This window comes from Salmo trutta, chromosome 23 (genome assembly GCF_901001165.1).
Source record: "Salmo trutta chromosome 23, fSalTru1.1, whole genome shotgun sequence".
In the NCBI taxonomy this organism is placed as follows: domain Eukaryota; kingdom Metazoa; phylum Chordata; class Actinopteri; order Salmoniformes; family Salmonidae; genus Salmo; species Salmo trutta.
This window is the reverse complement of record NC_042979.1, coordinates 29,160,579-29,181,625: the sequence shown is the minus strand read 5'-3', so window position 1 is coordinate 29,181,625 and position 21,047 is coordinate 29,160,579. Positions and strand designations below refer to the sequence as shown.

Sequence of the window (21,047 nt, the reverse complement as noted above, 5' to 3'; positions counted from 1 at the left end):
ACCCAAACCCATCCTTCACCTGGTTGGGACTGTCTGTAGAACAATAGCACCTGGCACACACTGGCTCTACATCAAAACAAGGCAGATAATGCACACTGACAAAGGCTGTCTTCCACTGTCCTACCAGAGTAGGTCACTTATATTCATATAGGTCATTATATTCATGTCTGTTGTGATGATTGAAATCAACTCAGGGATGAATAGCACAGGATGGCAAAGGACCATGGGAGTCAGGAAATCAATACAACAGTTCCTGGGTAGGTCTCAAGAGAGACATATAATATCCATACAATATCCATATCGCAAGAGATCCATATCTCATGGAATATTTTGAAACCATTACACCAGCATGTAAAAGAAATCCTCGTCACTCAAGCTGCACAGTTCCTCCTCCTTAATGTTAGATTCACTATAAGTTTGCATCCTGTTCTTTTAGGTCAACTGACTGTTCTGACTGTTCTGAACAAGAAAGATGTTTCTTTCCACTTTGCTTTTTAACACAAGTATTTGGATCTATAAGTATTTTGATCTATATTGCACGTCAAATCGCAATCGCAATATTTCGTAAAAAAATCACAACTTGATTTTTTGCCAATATTGTGCAGCTCTATGTAATACTGTACTGAATTATTCTGGAATAGTCATTCTAAAATTGACAATTTTGTAATTTAGCAGACACTCTTATCTAAAGCAACTACCAATAAGCGTTCTCCAGTATTCTTCTTTGCATCTTAGTCGCGTTGTCTTTGAATGTTCTCTCCAGACTGAGTGACTCATTATTACATAGCTGGTTATAATGGCCTAATGAACCAAATCAAAACGATTGAGATGAATGAGGTGTCAAGAAGAGACCAATTGGATTAACAAATGAAAACGACAGAATATATATTCATTATCATTTATTAAAGAAAATATGACCTTGCCTTTAAATCGGACAGCTCTGCCATCATCACATAATCTTGGGTTCGTAACGCTCTCTTACCCAGGTCATTCTCCCAAATACTTTACAAAAAAATATCACATTTCCTTTCACTATTAATCTGCTGTACAAACAACAATTAGGAAGCCAGAGAAGGAGAGAAAGAGATGTGACATGCACATTCAATCAGAGAAGGATAGGAAAACAAGAAAACCATGTATTTTTGTAAGGAGAAGAAAATATACTTTGTTGTAAAGTTTGCATGAGTGAATGTTTTTATGATGTTTAAACAAATCCTGTTCATAATAGATAAAATAATAACTGTATAACTGCAAAATAATAGTAAGAAAAGTTTAAAATGATGTATTGGAAAGTAAACTTGAAAGCCAAAGCACAGTTAAAAAATAAATACAATTTCTATTTTCAGTCAAAGAAGAAGCAAAATGTATGAAACTGAAACAAATCTCAAAACCATAACCGAGCTAAACTGACACTCAGGGTCAAGCTAGCATGCATCCGGTTCTCCCCTGTGCCCCACCCCCCACCCCCCCCCCCCCACCCCCCACACAGTGCTATAGGTTAATACCATCACTATCTCCTCTCCTGTCTTTCCACTGCAATCACTATTCCCAACTTGACATGAAGAGATCCAGGAGGCATTCTACAGCATCCTACCACCAGCTATCAGCCAGCCCAGTCTGTGATGCTATTACAACCCAGCATGGCACCATGTCCACTGGTCCAGTCCAATCCACTTGTTCATTAAGTGCAACATCCTAGTGTGCAGACGTGCAAGCATCCAGCCCCTTCTCTGGCTCCACCATAGAATCCTGCTTTGGTATGGAGTAGTAGTGATCCCCCATATAGGCAAGATGTGCTGCCCGCAGAGGCTCCAGAAACACCTTCATCCAGGGCTTACATAATATTTCTATTAAAACCAATTGGATCCAAAGATTCCAGCAGTTTTAGGCAGGGAGCATCAGAGCTAGGCAGGAAGGAGTGTGGGAGCTGCCTTGGCTTAGCAATGCTAGGAGAAACACTGTTGTAGACTGTGTGGATGGATGGAGACGGAGGATCACTGGTAGCCCAGGGCAGACGCTGAGCCAAGTCTCTGGCTATAGAGAGCATAGTGGGGGTAGTAAGGAGAACCAGCCTGGAGGGAGTGCAGGGGGATGGAGGTAGGTCCAGGGGGCAGGTGGACCTTACCATAGGGGTGGTACCGGGTCAGACCCAGGGTATGAGGAGCCCTGAGGGAAAATGAGTTCTGCAAGGAGGCCTGGCTCTGGTGGGGGAGGTGGAGGTGGCAAGAGGCAGCAGAGGAGGAGACAGAGGGGTAGGCAGAGAAGAGCTTACTGTCCATCCCTCCTGGTAAGGAGGTGTGTGTGCGCAGGTGGGCCAGCAGCTCGTCTGAGGTGGAGAAGCGTTTATCACAAGGACCCCCAGCCGATACCCAGTTACAGGCATGAGGGATGGGGTCATTGGAGAGCATGAAGCCGTAGGTGTAGAGGGGGTGGGACAGGGTGGGGGTGATGCTGGAAGACATAGTGCTGGGGTGGAGGGAGTGGAGGGGGTGGGAGGGGTAGACCAAGCCTGGATAGCCTGATTTGATGGAGGAGGAGGGGTCATGGACGCAGGGATTGCTGCCCCCCAGGTGGGGTGAGTTAGGGTAGCTGAGGCAGTATGGATCCCTGCACAAGCCCTGCATGAAGGAGAGGGGAGAGGTACCAGTGAGGGGGCTGGAGCTATGGTGCTTCCCCGGTACCCTCACCCCCCCTCCTCCCAGACCAGACTTAATAGGGTCTAACCCTGGGACAAACTGGGAGGGGTACCCAGCATAGGCCCCCACTACAGAGCCATGGTAGCCCATACCAGAGGAGGACAGGGGGAAGACAGAGTGGCCAGTCTTGTAGGGGGAGATGGGAGTGATGTGTCCAGGACCCAGGCCGAGTGGTGGGGGTTGGGAGTCCATCTTGCCCAACTCGTGGCTGGGGCTTCCCTCAGAGCTGCCTGTGCTGGAGTTGGTGCTGGCTCTGGCATGGCTGGAGTTAGCCATCTGGGGACTGTCCAAACTGACCTTATTCACATCTGACTCCTTCTTAAGATGGCCGCCACTGCTGCTGCTACTGTTGCTGTTCCTGTGTGGACTGCTCTGTTCCTGTTTGTGTTCTCCATTCAGAGTCTGAGAGTGGGAAACATGTAGTCCGTGAGGCGACTGGCTCTGTCTGTGTGTCTGTGACGACTGCTGTGTGTGCTGAGGAGGCGTGCCACTACCCACCCTGGAGTTGGGAGAGATGGCGTGTGGTGGAAAGGATGGACAAGAACCTGATAAGTTACTGTTAGCTACTCCATTCCCATTACTAGGTACCCTGAAGCCGGTCTTGTCAGAGCTGTTATTAGAGCTACTAACCCTGTCCCTCCGACTGTCTCCCCCTACTTTGTTATAGGGCTTGAAGCTGGACTGGTCCTCCTGTGAGGGCCGGTGGTCCCCCAGTTTGTGACTGGAGGAGGAGGAAGAGGAGTGTCCATCATGGTCACCATGGCCATTAGAGATAGAGCCTAGCTTGGAGGAGGGAGGGTCAGGCTTGCCGATCTGGGAGCAGGTCTGAGCCAGCAGGGCCAGGGGACTCTTCTTGGCATCCAGCTGGAGAAATAAACCAAGATTTTAAGTTAAGTTTAAGCACTTTTCACGATTACAGTTGTAGAAATAAATAAAGACAGACAAAAAGTACTTAAATTACTGTTAGCAGTAATTGTTTCAATGTATTTGGCAGTAATGAGGTCTTGCTGTAAGTTATGGCTAGATTTATCGAATAGATGTAGGCCTAATGTCTACAAAGTTGTAGCAAAATAGTAGAAACGGTAATTCGAAAAAACTGCAGCCCAGGGGATATAGCATATGAGAAAAGATGCTCAGGGAATTACTTTTCAGAAGTCCCTAATGTGCACATCCCCCCAAAAATACGCATTATGGGCTAAAAGTCGAGGAACATGCTTTGCGCAAAAAAACGCACCAAGGTGTTGAGAGAATAAACCGTGAGTAGAATCATCTATAAGCCAAACAACAACGAAATTCAATGTGACAATTAACCAGGACAATTTGCTCCACTTTTCCATACCTCAATGCTCACTGGTGCAGATTGCAGGGGCTGCAGGTATTCCGGGTGGTGGAGCAAGTGGCTGGTGTGCGCCGTCAACATCTTGAGTATCCGGATAGGGAGCCGCTTTGCCTAGCGAATAGGATCCAAAAGAGTCGGTGAAGACACTAACGCGCCCGTTGGGGAGCTGCAGTTATCACTACTGTTACAGGATTCCGAAGTATGGCTGCGTATCTCGTGCGTAATAGATCCAGAAGAGAAATCTTTAATTGGGGAGGGAAACGAAAATATGTTGGAGGGGCAGTGCTTTGTTAAAGTCCCGGAAAAGTAAAGTGCATAATTATCCATGCGCAGTGTATAGTTTAATTATAATCCGCTAGAGAACGTCTGTAGCCTACTCCCCATCTAGTTTCATTTTACAGAAGTTGACGTTCGGTTCTTCACTCATGATGCCTATTCCAGAATTGTTCTTCCGGGGGTTCTAATTCACAAAATCCACATCAATCGAGATGTGAGCGAAATATATGCATACAATTCAGTTACAGAATAAGTATAGCCAAAGTGAGAAAATATGTAGACGTTCCAAAAGACGGCCGCGAAACGCATAAAATCGGACTCTCACGGCTTCAGTCTATAGCGCACTCTCTCTCTCTCTCTCTCTCTCAGTCTCTCTCTCTCAGTCTCTCCAGCACTCACACACCATCCGGGCCGTACCTCGAGTGTGTGAGATCACAAGCGGACCTTCGAGGTAAGCGAGCCGCCGTCCAATAGTTGGTGTCTGCATCGTTAAAAATGAGAAGGGCTGATGCGTTTCTTCTGAAGGCGGAGCAATATATTGTCCCCCTCCGCCAATGAAGACAGACTGTCCATTGTATTTCATGGTGTTAGATAAGTCTTCCGATAATCTTTCAAAAATCATCATCTCAGAACTGAATGTAATTCCCTTTGATGCAAAAATGTTTTACCAGGCGCCCTATATGGTATTTATGTTGATTTATGTGTCATTGCGAGTGTATCAGTGTGCCTTATACATGACCGACAGGGGGCACTATTGATGACATTGTATTACAGGGTTTATTGTCATCACCATCACCAATACAATAGGCTGCAACCAAGTTTGTGGCTTATATTGGCTGTGAGGCAAATTTAAATCCATTAGACTCTTGTGACTGTTGTGGTCACTGCAGGGTTGAAATGAAGTTACTGTTAACAGAAATGTAATAACATTGCCTAGCCTGTGCCACATTCAACTCTCAATCTCTTTATTTGAATGTACAAAGTCAAATGGGAGTCACACACATTTTACATACCTACTCCTTAGTCTACTTGTGACATTGAAATTGAGTTTCACGTACTGATCCCAGTAAATTCACTTGGACTGTTTTTTATTATTTTATGTAATTTTCACAACCAGTCAGGGAGAAATGTGCTAAAGAGGTTGAACAGCGCCTCTATATTCATGGTTCTATAAATCTGGAATGTTAATAACTTGATTGCACTACCGCCAGGCTGCTGACTGGCTCTGCAATGAGCTCAGTTTGTTAACCTAATTATACAATGAATTGGTTAAAGTACTTAAAAATTACGCCTGACAAGAGCTATTAGTGGCGGCCCAGAATAGTCTCAGTCTGCGGGGCTGTGATGCTCCCAATCCTCTGGCTGCCATCTCAATCCAGAGAGAAATAAATGGGTCAAAATCCCTCAGAATCAGAACCTATGGGCAAAAGGCTGCATGATAATGGAAATGAGAAGAAGATGATGAAAATGTGTCCATCTATTACAGTGTTCTCGATATAAGATAGCTGTGCCTCATGGCAAATTATAAACTGGGTGGTTTGAGCCCTGAATGCTGACTGGCTGACAGCCGTGGTATATCAGACCGTATACCACGAGTATGACAAAACATTTATTTTTACTGCTTTAATTATGTTGGTACCAGTTTATAATAGCAATAAGGCACCTCTGGGTTTTGTAGTATACGGCCAATACACCAGGGCTAAGGGCTGTGTCCAGTCACTCCGCAATGTGTCGTGCATAAGAACAGCCCTTAGCCCCCCCCCCCCCGCCTTATTGCTTAAATATATAACAGTAGTAATAAAATGTACAGTGATATTGTTGCAGGATGTTATATGATATTGTGTACTTAATAACATAGTAGCTACATTGGCAGAGCCTACTGTATATACATACTAACGAGTAGCTAGTTTTAAAGGTAGACTCAGCGAAATGAGGTTGCCATAAGCAGCACCGCAGATATTGAGATGAGTGAGATGCAGGACTTCACTCTCACACATTCACACACAGTATCTGCGGATGTGCATGTGTTCTCTTCATGCTGTTACAGCGTGGTAGCCAGGGCACTAAAACAGCTGAGAAGTTGAGCCTATATGCTGTTTACTTTCTACCTCTATGTCGTATCGCTGAGTCTACCTTTCATTTATCTGTTACTACACCATCCTCATACACCAGCTGTTAGTCAGTGTTTTTAAAGGTGATATATTTTGATGTAACACCCCTCTTCCCTCAGATAGACACCCAGAGCAACACAACTCCCAGTATACATCCATAAGTGCCATAGAGGTGATACGAGGCAGACTGCTGGAGAAACATAACATCAGGGAATAGGGTCAAAGTTCAACACCACTGGAGAGACTGCAGCTGTATGGAGGAGACTGCACTCTGTACCTCTGTCATGGTGGTCCCAGCGCGCACGACCCACCTGGAGTTCCAGGTCTCCGGCAGCCTCTGGAACTGCCGGTCTGCGGCCAACAAGGCTGAGTTCATCTCAGCCTATGCTACCCTCCAGTCCCTAGACTTCCTGGCGCTGACGGAAACATGGATTACCACAGATAACACTGCTACTCCTACTGCTCTCTCCTCGTCTGCCTACGTGTTCTCGCATACCCCTAGAGCATCGAGCCAGCGGGGTGGTGGCACTGGAATCCTCATCTCTCCCAAGTGGACATTCTCTCTTTCTCCCCTGACCCATCTGTCTATCTCCTCATTTGAATTCCATGCTGTCACAGTTACCAGCCCTTTCAAGCTTAACATCCTTATCATTTATCGCCCTCCAGGTTCCCTTGGAGAGTTCATCAATGAGCTTGATGCCTTGATAAGTTCCTTCCCTGAGGATGGCTCACCTCTCACAGTTCTGGGTGACTTTAACCTCCCCACGTCTACCTTTGACTCATTCCTCTCTGCCTCCTTCTTTCCACTCCTCTCCTCCTTTGACCTCACCCTCTCACCTTCCCCCCCTACTCACAAGGCAGGCAATACGCTTGACCTCATCTTTACTAGATGCTGTTCTTCCACTAATCTCATTGCAACTCTCCTCCAAGTCTCCGACCACTACCTTGTATCCTTTTCCCTCTCGCTCTCATCCAACACTTCTCACTCTGCCCCTACTCGGATGGTATTGCGTCGTCCCAACCTTCGCTCTCTCTCTCCCGCTACTCTCTCCTCTTCCATCCTATCATCTCTTCCCTCTGCTCAAACCTTCTCCAACCTATCTCCTGATTCTGCCTCCTCAACCCTCCTCTCCTCCCTCTCTGCATCCTTCGATTTTCTCTGTCCCCTATCCTCCAGGCCGGCTCGGTCCTCCACTCCTGCGCCGTGGCTCGACGACTCACTGCGAGCTCACAGAACAGGGCTCCGGGCAGCCGAGCGGAAATGGAGGAAAACTCGCCTCCCTGCGGACCTGGCATCCTTTCACGCCCTCCTCTCTACATTTTCCTCTTCTGTCTCTGCTGCTAAAGCCACTTTCTACCACTCTAAATTCCAAGCATCTGCCTCTAACCCTAGGAAGCTCTTTGCTACCTTCTCCTCCCTCCTGAATCCTCCTCCCCCTCCCCCCCCCCTCCTCTCTCTCTGCGGATGACTTCGTCAACCATTTTGAAAAGAAGGCTGATGACATCCGATCCTCGTTTGCTAAGCCAAACGACACCACTGGTCCTGTTCACACTGCCCTACCCTGTGCTTTGACCTCTTTCTCCCCTCTCTCTCCAGATGAAATCTCGCGTCTCGTGACGGCCGGCCGCCCAACAACCTGCCCACTTGACCCTATCCCCTCCTCTCTTCTCCAGACCATTTCCGGAGACCTTCTCCCCTACCTCACCTCGCTCATCAACTCATCCTTGACCGCTGGCTACGTCCCTTCCGTCTTCAAGAGAGCGAAAGTCGCACCCCTTCTGAAAAAACCTACACTCGATCCCTCCGATATCAACAACTACAGACCAGTATCCCTTCTCTCTTTTCTCTCCAAAACTCTTGAACGTGCCGTCCTTGGCCAGCTCTCCTGCTATCTCTCTCAGAATGACCTTCTTGATCCTAATCAGTCAGCTTTCAAGACTGGGCATTCAACTGAGACTGCTCTTCTCTGTGTCACGGAGGCTCTCCGCACTGCTAAAGCTAACTCTCTCTCCTCTGCTCTCATCCTTCTAGACCTATCTGCTGCCTTTGATACCGTGAACCATCAGATCCTCCTCTCCACCCTCTCCGAGCTGGGCATCTCTGGCGCGGCCCACGCTTGGATTGCGTCCTACCTGACAGGTCGCTCCTACCAGGTGGCGTGGCGAGAATCTGTCTCCGCACCACGTGCTCTCACCACTGGTGTCCCCCAGGGCTCTGTTCTAGGCCCTCTCCTATTCTCACTATACACCAAGTCACTTGGCTCGGTCATATCCTCACATGGTCTCTCCTATCATTGCTACGCAGACGACACACAATTAATCTTCTCCTTTCCCCCTTCTGATAACCAGGTGGCGAATCGCATCTCTGCATGTCTGGCAGACATATCAGTGTGGATGACGGCTCACCACCTCAAGCTGAACCTCGGCAAGACGGAGCTGCTCCTCCTCCCAGGGAAGGACTGCCCGTTCCATGATCTCGCCATCACGGTTGACAACTCCCTTGTGTCCTCCTCCCAGAGTGCTAAGAACCTTGGCGTGACCCTGGACAACACCCTGTCGTTCTCCACTAACATCAAGGCGGTGACCCGATCCTGTAGGTTCATGCTCTACAACATTCGCAGAGTACGACCCTGCCTCACACAGGAAGCGGCGCAGGTCCTAGTCCAGGCACTTGTCATCTCCCGTCTGGATTACTGCAACTCGCTGTTGGCTGGGCTCCCTGCCTGTGCCATTAAACCCCTACAACTCATCCAGAACGCCGCAGCCCGTCTGGTGTTCAACCTTCCCAAGTTCTCTCACGTCACCCCGCTCCTCCGCTCTCTCCACTGGCTTCCAGTTGAAGCTCGCATCCGCTACAAGTCCATGCTGCTTGCCTACGGAGCTGTGAGGGGAACGGCACCTCCGTACCTTCAGGCTCTGATCAGGCCCTACACCCAAACAAGGGCACTGCGTTCATCCACCTCTGGCCTGCTCGCCTCCCTACCTCTGAAGAAGCACAGCTCCCGCTCAGCCCAGTCAAAACTGTTTGCTGCTCTGGCACCCCAATGGTGGAACAAGCTCCCTCACGACGCCAGGACAGCGGAGTCAATCACCACCTTCCGGAGACACCTGAAACACCACCTCTTTAAGGAATACCTGGGATAGGATAAAGTAATCCTTCTCCCCCCCCCCCGAAAGATTTAGATGCACTATTGTAAAGTGGTTGTTCCACTGGATATCTTAAGGTGATTTGTAAGTCGCTCTGGATAAGAGCGTCTGCTAAATGACTTAAATGTAATGTAAATGAGACACAGGCATGACAGAGGCAATGATACTCTATCAAACATGTTTATCAAAGTTAGTTAGAAACTAATTGATCCTGCTTTGTACCCCTCAGGGTTTATTCCCTTGACCATCAACATGAAAAGGAAAAGAAGAATAGTATGAGGGAGGAGAGAGGGAAGAATGACCCAGCAGGGGGAGGACAAAAGAAAAGGAAGAGAAGATAGAGAGAGAAAGTGAGGGTTGGCCTGAACAATGTGGATCTCCTCCTGGACTTACCATCATTCACCTTGAAGTTGGTCAGTAACAGCTGTGACATGTTGCATCAGTGTGTGTGTGTGTGTGTGTGTGTGTGTGTGTGTGTGTGTGTGTGTGTGTGTGTGTGTGTGTGTGTGTGTGTGTGTGTGTGTGTGTGTGTGTGTGTGTGTGCCGCAAGCTTCCTGTGGCGAGGGGCAATCTATCTCCAAACCTCTCTCTCTGATCATAGAACATAATCACAGCAACGCCACTCAGCAAATCAATGGAGACCATCTTGACAGACAGATCTAAACAAGCCACAATGATTGATATATCTGTTCACTGTACAGCGACATACAGTACAGAATGTTGTGTACTGGGTGGAAGGTCTACATACATATACAGAGAGACAAACACACACACACTTTCAAAACCAACACTGGTATTTATTGACCTTGAGGTGGTGGATAATTTATAATGATCTCTGGCAGATAGAAGTCAGATGCTTCTATAACCAATGGAGTCTTTCATTTTAAAATGGTCATACATCTCTCTTGTTTTCTCCCAGGCAGGCATCAAGGCCAGTTCTAATGCCTTTTTATGTTCCCATAGTAACCACCACCACACACACCCTGTACATGATTGACAGAAAGTGTGTGCTGGCATATAAATCACACTCAAGTGTGTGTGTGTGTGCATGTGCCTGCCTGAGTGTTCATGAACACACACACACTCTTTCTCTCACACACACCATCTGTAGATGTTATAATATGTGTTCATTTCCATAGTTAAACAAGGCTAATCTGTGTGAGGCTGCTGTGTCAGTCAGCTGTAGTGAATAGAGCTCTTATCTCTCAGCAGTCTGATACTCAGAACCTGTTTGTTTTATCCTCTAGTCCCTCCACCTGCCTGCCTGTCTGCCTGTCACCAGCTAATGTCAACAATCACTTACACACTCACATATTTAAATAACAGTAGTTTTTCCACTCCCTCAAACACACACAAGCATAAAAGCACACACACACACGCACACACACACACACACACACACACACACACACGTGCACACACACACACACAGACCCTTGCCATGCCACACATGCTCGTCCCCACAACAAAAGCTGCCATTGTACTCAGACAGCAGGCAGGGAGAGGAGAGGAGCGGTTATCTGCTAGCTGTGGTTCTGTGGGTGGGGAAAGAGATTCAAGAGATCAGGCTTCCCTGATATGAGGCATCAAGACTGGATCAGATCAGATGAGGGAACAATGTTTACATTTGGTTGAGTTGTCAACTAATGTGAATTCAATGTGAAATCAAAAAAAATGTAGATTTAGGTGACAAGTTGAGGGGAAAAACGACAACATTCCGTTACATTGATGACTTTCTGCAAATCCAATCAGTTTTCCACGTTGATTCAACATCATCACATTTTTTTAAATGATGTGGAAACAACGTTGATTCAACCAGTTTTTGCCCAGTGGGATAACTCATTCCTCATTTGTCTGATTTTCAGCTTTATAATGAATCGGTGGCTGAGAGGAAATCCGATCGTTCTGGTCCTGAACCGCCATCATTAATCCTCAGTCTGTCAATAAAATCAAAGAAAAAGGCAGTTAAGTGTAACAGTGCAACCGACCGGACCCAGATCTATGGTACCTATTGACCCAGTCAGCCAGTTCAATAAGTCACTTTGATAGGGAAGTCTGTGGGACGGTTACGCTGAGTGTGAGAGGAGAAATGGGAAAAGAAGGGGTGAGGGAGAGAAGTGTGGGGGGGAGGGGGAAGGAGAGAGAGGGAGCGATTCTTTGCTACTCAGTTAAGTGTCTATATTATTTAATCCTCCATCCAACCCTCACTTACAGCCTGCATGTAAAAGATGACTAAAATGTGGTGGCCATCTTGAAATCCAAGGGCTATACAGGACTGATGGTTCGGCATAATGTAGGCTGTGTGCTGGGTGCATACCAGCATAATCTTTGGCCAACAAACTCCATTCCAAACCCCAAACACCCCATTACAGAGGGAAAGATGTATTACAGCCTCAGAATGCATGCATGCATACACACACACACACACACGTACGCACACACACACATTATTCTTTCACATCTGTCAGCTCTCAACACACGCCACACCTCCTCTCTCTCCAGACACGCCAGCAGCCCTGACACAATCTATCTAAACACTTTACTTGTGCTTAAACCAAGTCTATTGTGTTGAAAGACTACTGAAACATGCTAGGTGTTTTCTCTCCAATTAGTTGTTCTTCCTTTTCCGTGATGAGTTACAATCCCAATGCAGGAATCCAGATAGCACAACAACACTGTTTGGCCACTCAAGGGAGTTGAGCAGCTATTGACTGGATTTTTATATTCTGTTATTAGATGTTATGTTTGAAATCCGTGAGAAGGATAAAAAGTCCATGTGACCAGCGGCTTGGTTTTTAGTGCTGCTTTCCGTAGTGACTGTGTGTGTGTGTGTGTGTGTGTGTGTGTGTGTGTGTGTGTGTGTGTGTGTGTGTGTGTGTGTGTGTGTGTGTGTGTGTGTGTGTGTGTGTGTGTGTGTGTGAGTGTGTGTGTGTGTGTATGTGTGTGCCTGCCTGCCTGCCTGCCTGAGTGTGTATGACAGACCCCATATGTAAATTAAGAAGGAAGGATGACGTTTGCCTTATTGGCCCTGTCATTCATGGGGGTGGAGCGTGGAGGGAGTGACTGTTGTCAGAGTGCTCGTCAGGCTTTGAAGTCACCCAGAGCCGAGGGCCGAGGTGCAGATCATTGTGTAAGTAAATCAACGCCATTCAGCCATCACCATGTCACATCACACAAATAATTATCACCCTGTTCCAGCCACATTAGTCATCTCACGGTTTGATGTTTGACAGCCAGTATCAAGATAGTGCCATTATGTAATCCCTTTAACTGGTATTAAATGTTGGCATATTGAGCATTGAGTAGGTCCGGCTCTAACCTTTTGGGGGACCTTAGCGAGATTTGGTTGGGGGCCCCCCCCATCAAGCGGGCAAAAACATTTTGTGGCCCCCTTCTTGACGGCAGAGAGAAACTGTACGTTTTAAAGTAAATATCCTGCAATTCTACACATTTTGCCATGGGGCGTAAAGAGAATGTTTCACTTTTAAAGCAAGTTTTCTGCAGTTCTATATATTTTGCCATGGGGCAGAGATTAATTGTTGCATTCTTAAGTTTTCTGCAGTTCGACACATTTTGCCATGGGGTGGAGAGCCATTTTTGCAATTTTATAGCACATTTCATGTAATTCTACTAATTTTCCCATGGGGCAGAGAGACATTTTTGCGGTTTTAAAGCTAATTCCCTGCAATTCATTTTGCCATGACATCCCTGTTCAACCTTAACCTTAGCCTCAACCCTAACCCTAGCTTCATGTCCACATCCAGGTTCAACCCTAACCCTAATTTCCTGAAATTCTACACATTTTTTGTTAATGATCTGAGTGAGAGTGACAAACAATATCAATGTGGGCCCCCTGGAGGTCAGAGCCCCTGGGCACGGTATTTCGGCCATGATTACTACAAGTTTGGATAACTGGCTAGACTAATTTACCAATCAGGTTTTTTTTAGCTGACATGGCTGATTGAGTGACTGTCAGTGAGTGACAAAACAAGAGAAAAACTGCTTATGCACAACCAAATTTCAAACTTGCAGCTATTGTAACTCACAACAGTAAGTTGAGACTCTGAATGAGATGTCGGCCCCCCAAAAAAGTTATTATTTAATTGTTTTGGTCAGAGGCACCCTAGTGGCCTAGGGCCCTGAGCGACCGCTTCTGTCACTTACGCTTGGAGTCGGCCCTGCCATAGAGCAGAAAGGTCACACACTTTTCCTCCAGCCATTGTGACATTAACACATCTGACATTCATGCAGCCCTCAAGGACATGAGATGCCCTAACCCTAACTCTGGCTACATGTCCACATCCAGGTTCAAGCCTAAACTCAATACTAACTCTGGCTTCATGTCCACATCCAGGTTCAAAACTAAACTCAACCCTAACTCTGGCTTCATGTCCACATCCAGGTTCAAAACTAAACTCAACCCTAACTCTGGCATCATGTCCACATCCAGGTTCAAGCCTTACCTCAACCCTAACCTTAGCCTCATGTTCACATCCAGGTTCAACCCTAAACTCAATACTAACTCTGGCTTCATGTCCACATCCAGGTTCAAGCCTAACCTCAACCCTAACCCTAGCTTCATGTCCACATCCAGGTTCAACCCCAAACATAACCCTAAACATAACTTCATGTCTACATCCAGGTTCAACCCTAACCTCAACTCTAACCCTAACCCTACCTTCATGTCTACATACAGGTTCAACTCTAACCCTAGATGTAACAGATTCAAAAGTAGGAGGAAGAGATGATGAATTATTCCTCCCCTTTAGTCGGTGGTGACATAGTACTCTAGTCGGTGGTGACATAGTACTGTAATCTGCAGTGACATAGTACTCTAGTTTGAGGTGACATAGTACTCTAGTTTGAGGTGACATAGTACTCTAGTTTGAGGTCACATAGTACTCTAGTTTGAGGTCACATAGTACTCTAGTTTGAGGTGACATAGTACTCTAGTTTGAGGTCACATAGTACTCTAGTTTGAGGTGACATAGTCCTCTAGTTTGACGTGACATAGTTCTCTAGTTTGAGGTGACATAGTACTTTAGTTAATCAGTTAAATTGAACTGTCTGGGGTCTAATTCATCTCTCCCTGATGAATACATGAACGTGAAGGAGCCCCATATATCGTTCCACCCATCCCAGGAATATGATTACAGATTCCCTAGAAAGCAGGGGACAAACCGTTTATCACCTGAACAAGCATTACTGTGTCAGGGTGAACATTACTCACTGCCCTGTAAGTAATGACACCTTATGAAATATCTTCACCCTGCACTGACCTCACTTTCTGCTGAACTACAACAGCTTCTCTTTCTCTCGCTCTCTTTCTCTGTCTCTCTCTTTCTCTTTCTCTCTGTCTCTCTTTTGCTCTCTCTCGCTCTGTCTCACTGTCTGTTTGTCTCTCTCTCTATCTCTGAACATCGAAATCACCACTAAGATGGATGATGTCTTCACAAAAGTCATAGATTCTTTTTTTTAATAACCAAGAATACCCCCCCCTTTTCTCATCCTTGTGTAATGTTTACTCACTAATATCTTTAATTGGTAAGTCTCCATAACTCATGTTATTGGCAGAAGGGTTGATAACTCATTACAAATGCATGGAAACTCTCCAACCACATCTGGTAGAAAGGTTAGTTGTTATTAAGTAGCGCTTTAATGCTCTTAGTTTTTGCTAAATATACCTGTTATGCTGTTTCCCTTCTGCATCGACATCATATCGCTGAGTCTACCTTTAATTTATCTGTTACTACACCATCCTCAAACACCAGCTAGTACTATACATTCATCAGTGTCATCGTGCTGATATGAGACAGAGTGCTGGAGAAACATGACATCAGGGAATAGGGTCAAAGTTCAACACCACTGGAGAGACTGCAGCTGTATGGAGGAGACTGCACTCTGTACCTGTGTCATGATGAGACACAGGCATGACAGAGGCAATGATACTCTATCAAACGTGTTTATCAAAGTTAGTTAGAAACTAATTGATCCTGCTTTGTACCCCTCAGGGTTTATTCCCTTGACCATCAACATGAAAAGGAAAAGAAGAATAGTATGAGGGAGGAGAGAGGGAAGAATGACCCAGCAGGGGGAGGACAAAAGAAAAGGAAGAGAAGATAGAGAGAGAAAGTGAGGGTTGGCCTGAACAATGTGGATCTCCTCCTGGACTTACCATCATTCACCTTGAAGTTGGTCAGTAACAGCTGTGACATGTTGCATCAGTGTGTGTGTGGTGTGTGGTGTGTGTGTGTGTGTGTGTGTGTGTGTGTGTGTGTGTGTGTGTGTGTGTGTGTGTGTGTGTGTGTGTGTGTGTGTGTGTCTGTGTGTGTGTGTGTGTGTGTGTGTGTGTGTGTGTGTGTGTGTGTGTGTGTGTGTGTGTGTGCGTGATTGTAGTTTTCTGTTGTTGATGGTGTGAAGATGGCGCCGACAGAGATGGTCGACTCCCTTCACGTTCTTAGGAAACCTTGCAGTATTTTGTTTTATTATGTATTATTTCTTACATTGTTACCAAAGGTAATCTTAAGTCTTATTACATACAGTCGGGAAGAACTATTGGATATAAGAGCAACGTCAACTTACCAACATTACGACCAGGAATATGACTTTCCCGAAGCAGATCCTCTCTTCGGACCACCACCCAGGACAATGGATCTAATCCCAGCAGCTGACCGAAAACAATGGCGACGTAGAAGGGTCAGACGGAGCGGTCGTCTGGTCAGGCTTCGTAAATGGGCACATTGCTCCCAGCTCCCGTATACAATTCGCCAATGTCCAGTCTCTTGACAACAAGGTAGACGACATTCGAGCAAGGGTGCCTTCCAGAGAGACATCAGAGACTGTAACATTCTTTGTTTCACAGAAACATGGCTCTCTCGGGATATGTTGTCGGAATCGGTTCAGCCAGCGAGCTTCTCCATGCATTATGCAGACAGAGATAAACACCTCCCTGGGAAGAGGAAGGGCGGGGGTGTATGCTTTATGATTAACAACTCTTGGTGTAATCATAACAACATACAGGAACTCAAGTCCTTCTGCTCACCCAACCTAGAATTCCTTACAATCAAATGTTTGCCATTCTACTTACCAAGAGAATTCTCATCAGTTATAGTCACAGCTGTGTATATCACCCCCCCCCCCCCCCCCCTCAAGCGAACACCAAGACGGCCCTCAAGGAACTTCACTGGACTCTATGTAAACTGGAAACTATATATCCGGATGTTGCATTAATTGTAGCTGGGGATTTTAACAAAGCAAATTTGAGAACAATGCTACCTAAATGTTATCAGCATATTGATTGCACGACACGTAGGGCTAATACTCTCAACCACTGCTACTCTAACTTCCGCGATGCATACAAAGCCCTTCCCCGCCCTCCCTTTGGCAAATCTGACCATAACGCCATCTTGCTCGTCCCAGCTTATAGTCAGAAACTCAAACAGGATGTACTAGTGACGAGAAGCATTCAACGCTGGTCTGACCAATCGGAAGCCACACTCCAAGATTGTTTTGATCACACGGACTGAATATGTTCCGATCAGCCTCAGAGGACAACATTTACCTATACGCTGACTCGGTGAGTGCGTTTATAAATAAGTGCATTGGAGACGTCATACCAACTGTGACCATTAAAACCTACCCTAACCAGAAACCGTGGATGGACGGTGGCATTCGCGTAAAACTGAAAGCGGGATCCACCGCATTTAACCATGGAAAGAGGTCTGGAGATATGGCTGAATATAAACAGTGTAGTTATTCCCTCTGCAAGGCAGTCAAACAAGCGAAATGCCGGTATAGGTACATGGTGGAGTCGCAATTCAATGGCTCAGACACGAGACGTGTGTGGCAGGGTCTACAGGAAATCACAGACCACAAAAACAGCCACATCACGGATACCAACGTCACGCTTCCAGACAAACTAAACACCTTTGCCCGCTATGAGGATAATACAGTGCCACCGTCGCGGGTCACTAAAACAGACTGCGCCCCCCCCCTCTTCATCTCAGTGGCTGACGTGAGTAAAACTTTTAAACTTGTTAACCCTCGCAAGTATGGTGGCCCAGACGGCATCCCTAGCCGCGTCCTCAGAGCATGCACAGACCAGCTGGATGGTGTGTTTACAGACATATTTAATCGCTCCCTATCCCAGTCTGTTGTCCCCACATGTTTCAAGATGGCTACCATTGTTCTTGTACCTGAGAAGGCAAAGATAACTGAAATAAATGTCTAGCGCCCCGTAGCACTCCTGTCATCATGAAGTGCTTTGAGAGGTTAGTCAAGGATCATATCACCGCCACCTTACCGGCCACCCTAGACCCACTTCAGTTTGCATACCGCCATAACAGGTCCACAGATGATGCAATCGCCATCACACTGCACACTGCCGTATCCCATCTGGACAAAAAGAATACCTACAGATGAAGTCAGAAGTTGATATACACTTAGGTTGGAGTCATTAAAACTTGTTTTTCAACCACTCCACAAATGTATTTTTATTAACAAACTATGGTTTTGGCAAGTGGGTTAGGACATTTACTTTGTGCATAACACAAGTACATTTTCCAACAATTGTTTACAGACAAATTACTTCACTTATAATTCACTGTATCACAATTCCAGTGGGTCAGAAGTTTACATACACTAAGTAAAGAAAGAAAGAAATCAAAACATAAGATTTATTTTTTTGGACCTCCACAAGTTATGTTCATCCTTGGGAGCAATTTCCAAACGCCTGAAGGTACCACGTTCATCTGTACAAACAATAGTACGCAAATATAAACATCACGGGACCACGCAGCCGTCATACCGCTCAGGAAGGAGATGTGTTATGTCTGCTAGAGATGAACGTACTTTGTTGCGAAAATCAATCCCAGAACAACAGCAAAGGACCTTGTGAAGAGGAGGAATAAGGTACAAAAGTATCTATATCCACAGTTTACTGCCATAAAAAAAGCCATACGGTTTGCAACTTCACATGGGGACAAATATCGTACTTGTTGGAGAAATGTCCTCTGGTCGGATGAAACAAAAATAGAACTGTTTGGCCATAATGACTATTGTTATGTTTGGAGGAAAAAGGGGGACGCTTGCAAGCTGAAGAACACCATCCCAACCGTGAAGCACAGGGTGGCAGCATCATGTTGTGCGGGTGATTTGCTGCAGGAGGGACTGGTGCACTTCACATAATAGATGGCGTCATGAGAGAGGAAAATTATGTGGATAAATTGAAGCAACATCTCAAGGCATCAGTCAGGAAGTTAAAGCTTGGTTGCAAATGGGTCTTCCAAATGGACAATGACCCCAAGCATACTTCCAAATGTGTGGCAAAATGGCTTAAAGACAACAAAGTCAAGGTATTGGAGTGGCCATCACAAAGCCCTGACCTCAGTCCTATAGAAAACGTGTGGGCAGAACTGAAAAAGCATGTGCGAGCAAGGAGGCCTACTGTACAAACCTGACTCAGTTACACCAGCTCTGTTAGGAGGAATGGGCCAAAATTCACCCAACTTATTGTGGGAAGCTTGTGGAAGGCTACCCAAAACATTTGACCCAAGTTCACATTCTTAAAATAAAGTGGTGATCCTAACTGACCTAAAACATGGAATTTTTACTCTGAATAAATGTCAGGAATTGTGAAAAACTGTGTTTAAATGTATTTGGCTAAGGTGTATGTAATCTTCCGACTTCAACTGTATGTAAGAGTGCTGTTCATTGACTACAGCTCAGCATTCAACACCATAGTACCCTCCAAGCTCATCATCAAGCTGAAGGCCCTGTGTCTCAACAGCTCCCTCTGCAACTGGGTCCTGGACTTTCTGGCGGGCCACCCCCAGGTGGTGAAGGTAGGAAACAACATCTCCCCTTCACTGACCCTCAACACTGGGGCCCCACAAGGGTGTGTGCTCAGCCCTCTCCTGTATTCCCTGTTCACCCACAACTGCATTGCCATGCACACCTCCAACTCAATCATGAAGTTTGCAGACAACACAACAGCAGTGGGCTTGCTCACCAACAATGATGTGACAGCCTACAGGGAGTCAGGAGGTGAGGGCACTTGGAGTGTGGTGTCAGGAAAACAACCTCTCACTCAACGCCAACAAAACAAAACAAAGGGACAGCAGTGGAGAAAGTGGAAAGTTTTAAGTTCCTGGGCGTTCACATCACAGACAAACGGAAATGGTCCACCCACACAGACAGTGCCTCTTCAACCTCAGGAGGCTGAAGAAATTTGGCCTGTCACCCAAAACCCTGACAAAGTTATACAGATGCACAATCGAGAGCATCCTGTTGGGCTGTATCACAGCCTGGTACGGCAACTGCACCGTCCTCAACCGCAAGGCTCTCCAGAGGGTAGTGATGTCTGCACAACGTATCACCAGGGGCAAACTACCTGCCCTCCATGACACCTAGAGCACCCAATGTCACAGGAAGGCCAAAAAGGTCATCAAAGACAACAACCACCCAAGCCACTGCCTGTTCACCCCGCTATCATCCAGAAGGCGAGGTCAGTACAGGTGCATCAAAACTGGGACCGGGAGATTGAAAAACAGCTTCTATCTCAAGGCCATCAGACTGTTAAATAGCCATCACTAACTCAGAGAGGCTGTTGCCTACACTTAGACCCAATCGTGCTTCTACACCTGCATTGCTTGCTGTTTGGGGTTTTAGGCTGGGTTTCTGTACAGCACTTTGAGATATCAGCTGATGTAAGAAGGGCTTTATAAATACATTTGATTTGATTTGATCACTGGACACTTTAATAAATGGATCACCAGTCACTTTAGAGACAACTAGCGGGACAACTTCCGGTGAAACTCAAGGGCGTGCAATTCAAATAAATTATCATAAATATTACGGCTTTTAAACATTTCTGTACATATAAGTGTCTTATGTTGGCTGAAAGCTTAAATTCTTGTTAATCTAACTACACTGTCTGATTTACAGTAGCTATTACAGCAAAAACATGCCATGCGATTGTTTGAGGACGCTGCCCCACATCAAAATATTTTTCCACCAGCACAGGTTTCATACATTCACAAATAATGATTAAATATTAACTTACTTTTTGAAAATCTTCCTCTGATTTGTCATCCAAAGGGTCCCAGCTATAACATGAAGTGTCGTTTTGTTAGATAAAATCCTTCTTTAAATCCCAAAAAGTCTGTTTAGTTGGTGCCATCGATTTGAGTAATCCACTCGTTCAATATGCAGGGAAAGGAATCCGAAAATCTACCCCTAAACTTTGTTTCAACAAGTCAAAATATGTTTCTATTTATTCCTCGGATACCCTAAAATTAATCAAACTATATTTATTTCGGAAAGAAGTATGTTCAATTGGAAACCGATTTTAGCAAGTGCGTAATGTCTTCATGGCATTCGCAAACACGAACTTACAAGACTGTGTCCCACTACTGAAACTGATATTTCTTATTCGTTTTTGAAGTTACATGACTTAAACCCTGAACATAGACTGCTGAC

The 21,047-nt window shown here is 45.8% G+C and overlaps 1 protein-coding gene and 1 long non-coding RNA gene across 2 annotated transcripts; one reads left to right on the top strand and one right to left on the bottom strand.

The window, feature by feature from the left end:
- Nucleotides 1-884: 884 nt before the first annotated feature.
- Nucleotides 885-4,816, bottom strand: LOC115159741 (zinc finger protein 703). Its single transcript, XM_029709769.1, has 2 exons — nt 4,036-4,816; nt 885-3,560 (listed from the first exon to the last, which is right to left on the bottom strand). The coding sequence occupies exons 1-2, from the start codon at nt 4,114-4,116 to the stop codon at nt 1,995-1,997; spliced, it is 1,647 nt and encodes a 548-aa protein (XP_029565629.1). The 5' UTR covers nt 4,117-4,816; the 3' UTR covers nt 885-1,994.
- Nucleotides 4,817-9,630: 4,814 nt separating this feature from the next.
- Nucleotides 9,631-15,678, top strand: LOC115159742 (uncharacterized). The gene is made up of 2 exons (XR_003868947.1): nt 9,631-9,982; nt 15,581-15,678. It is a non-coding gene; the product is annotated as an uncharacterized LOC115159742 (long non-coding RNA).
- Nucleotides 15,679-21,047: the final 5,369 nt, after the last annotated feature.

Bases quoted from the DNA above. Each gene is read 5' to 3' on its own strand.
- LOC115159741 (XM_029709769.1), bottom strand. From the start codon at position 4,116: ATGTTGACGGCGCACACCAGCCACTTGCTCCACCACCCGGAATACCTG. The intron at 3,561-4,035 runs GTATGGAAAAGT...TTATTTCTCCAG, and splicing joins CTGCACCAGTGAGCATTGAG to CTGGATGCCAAGAAGAGTCC.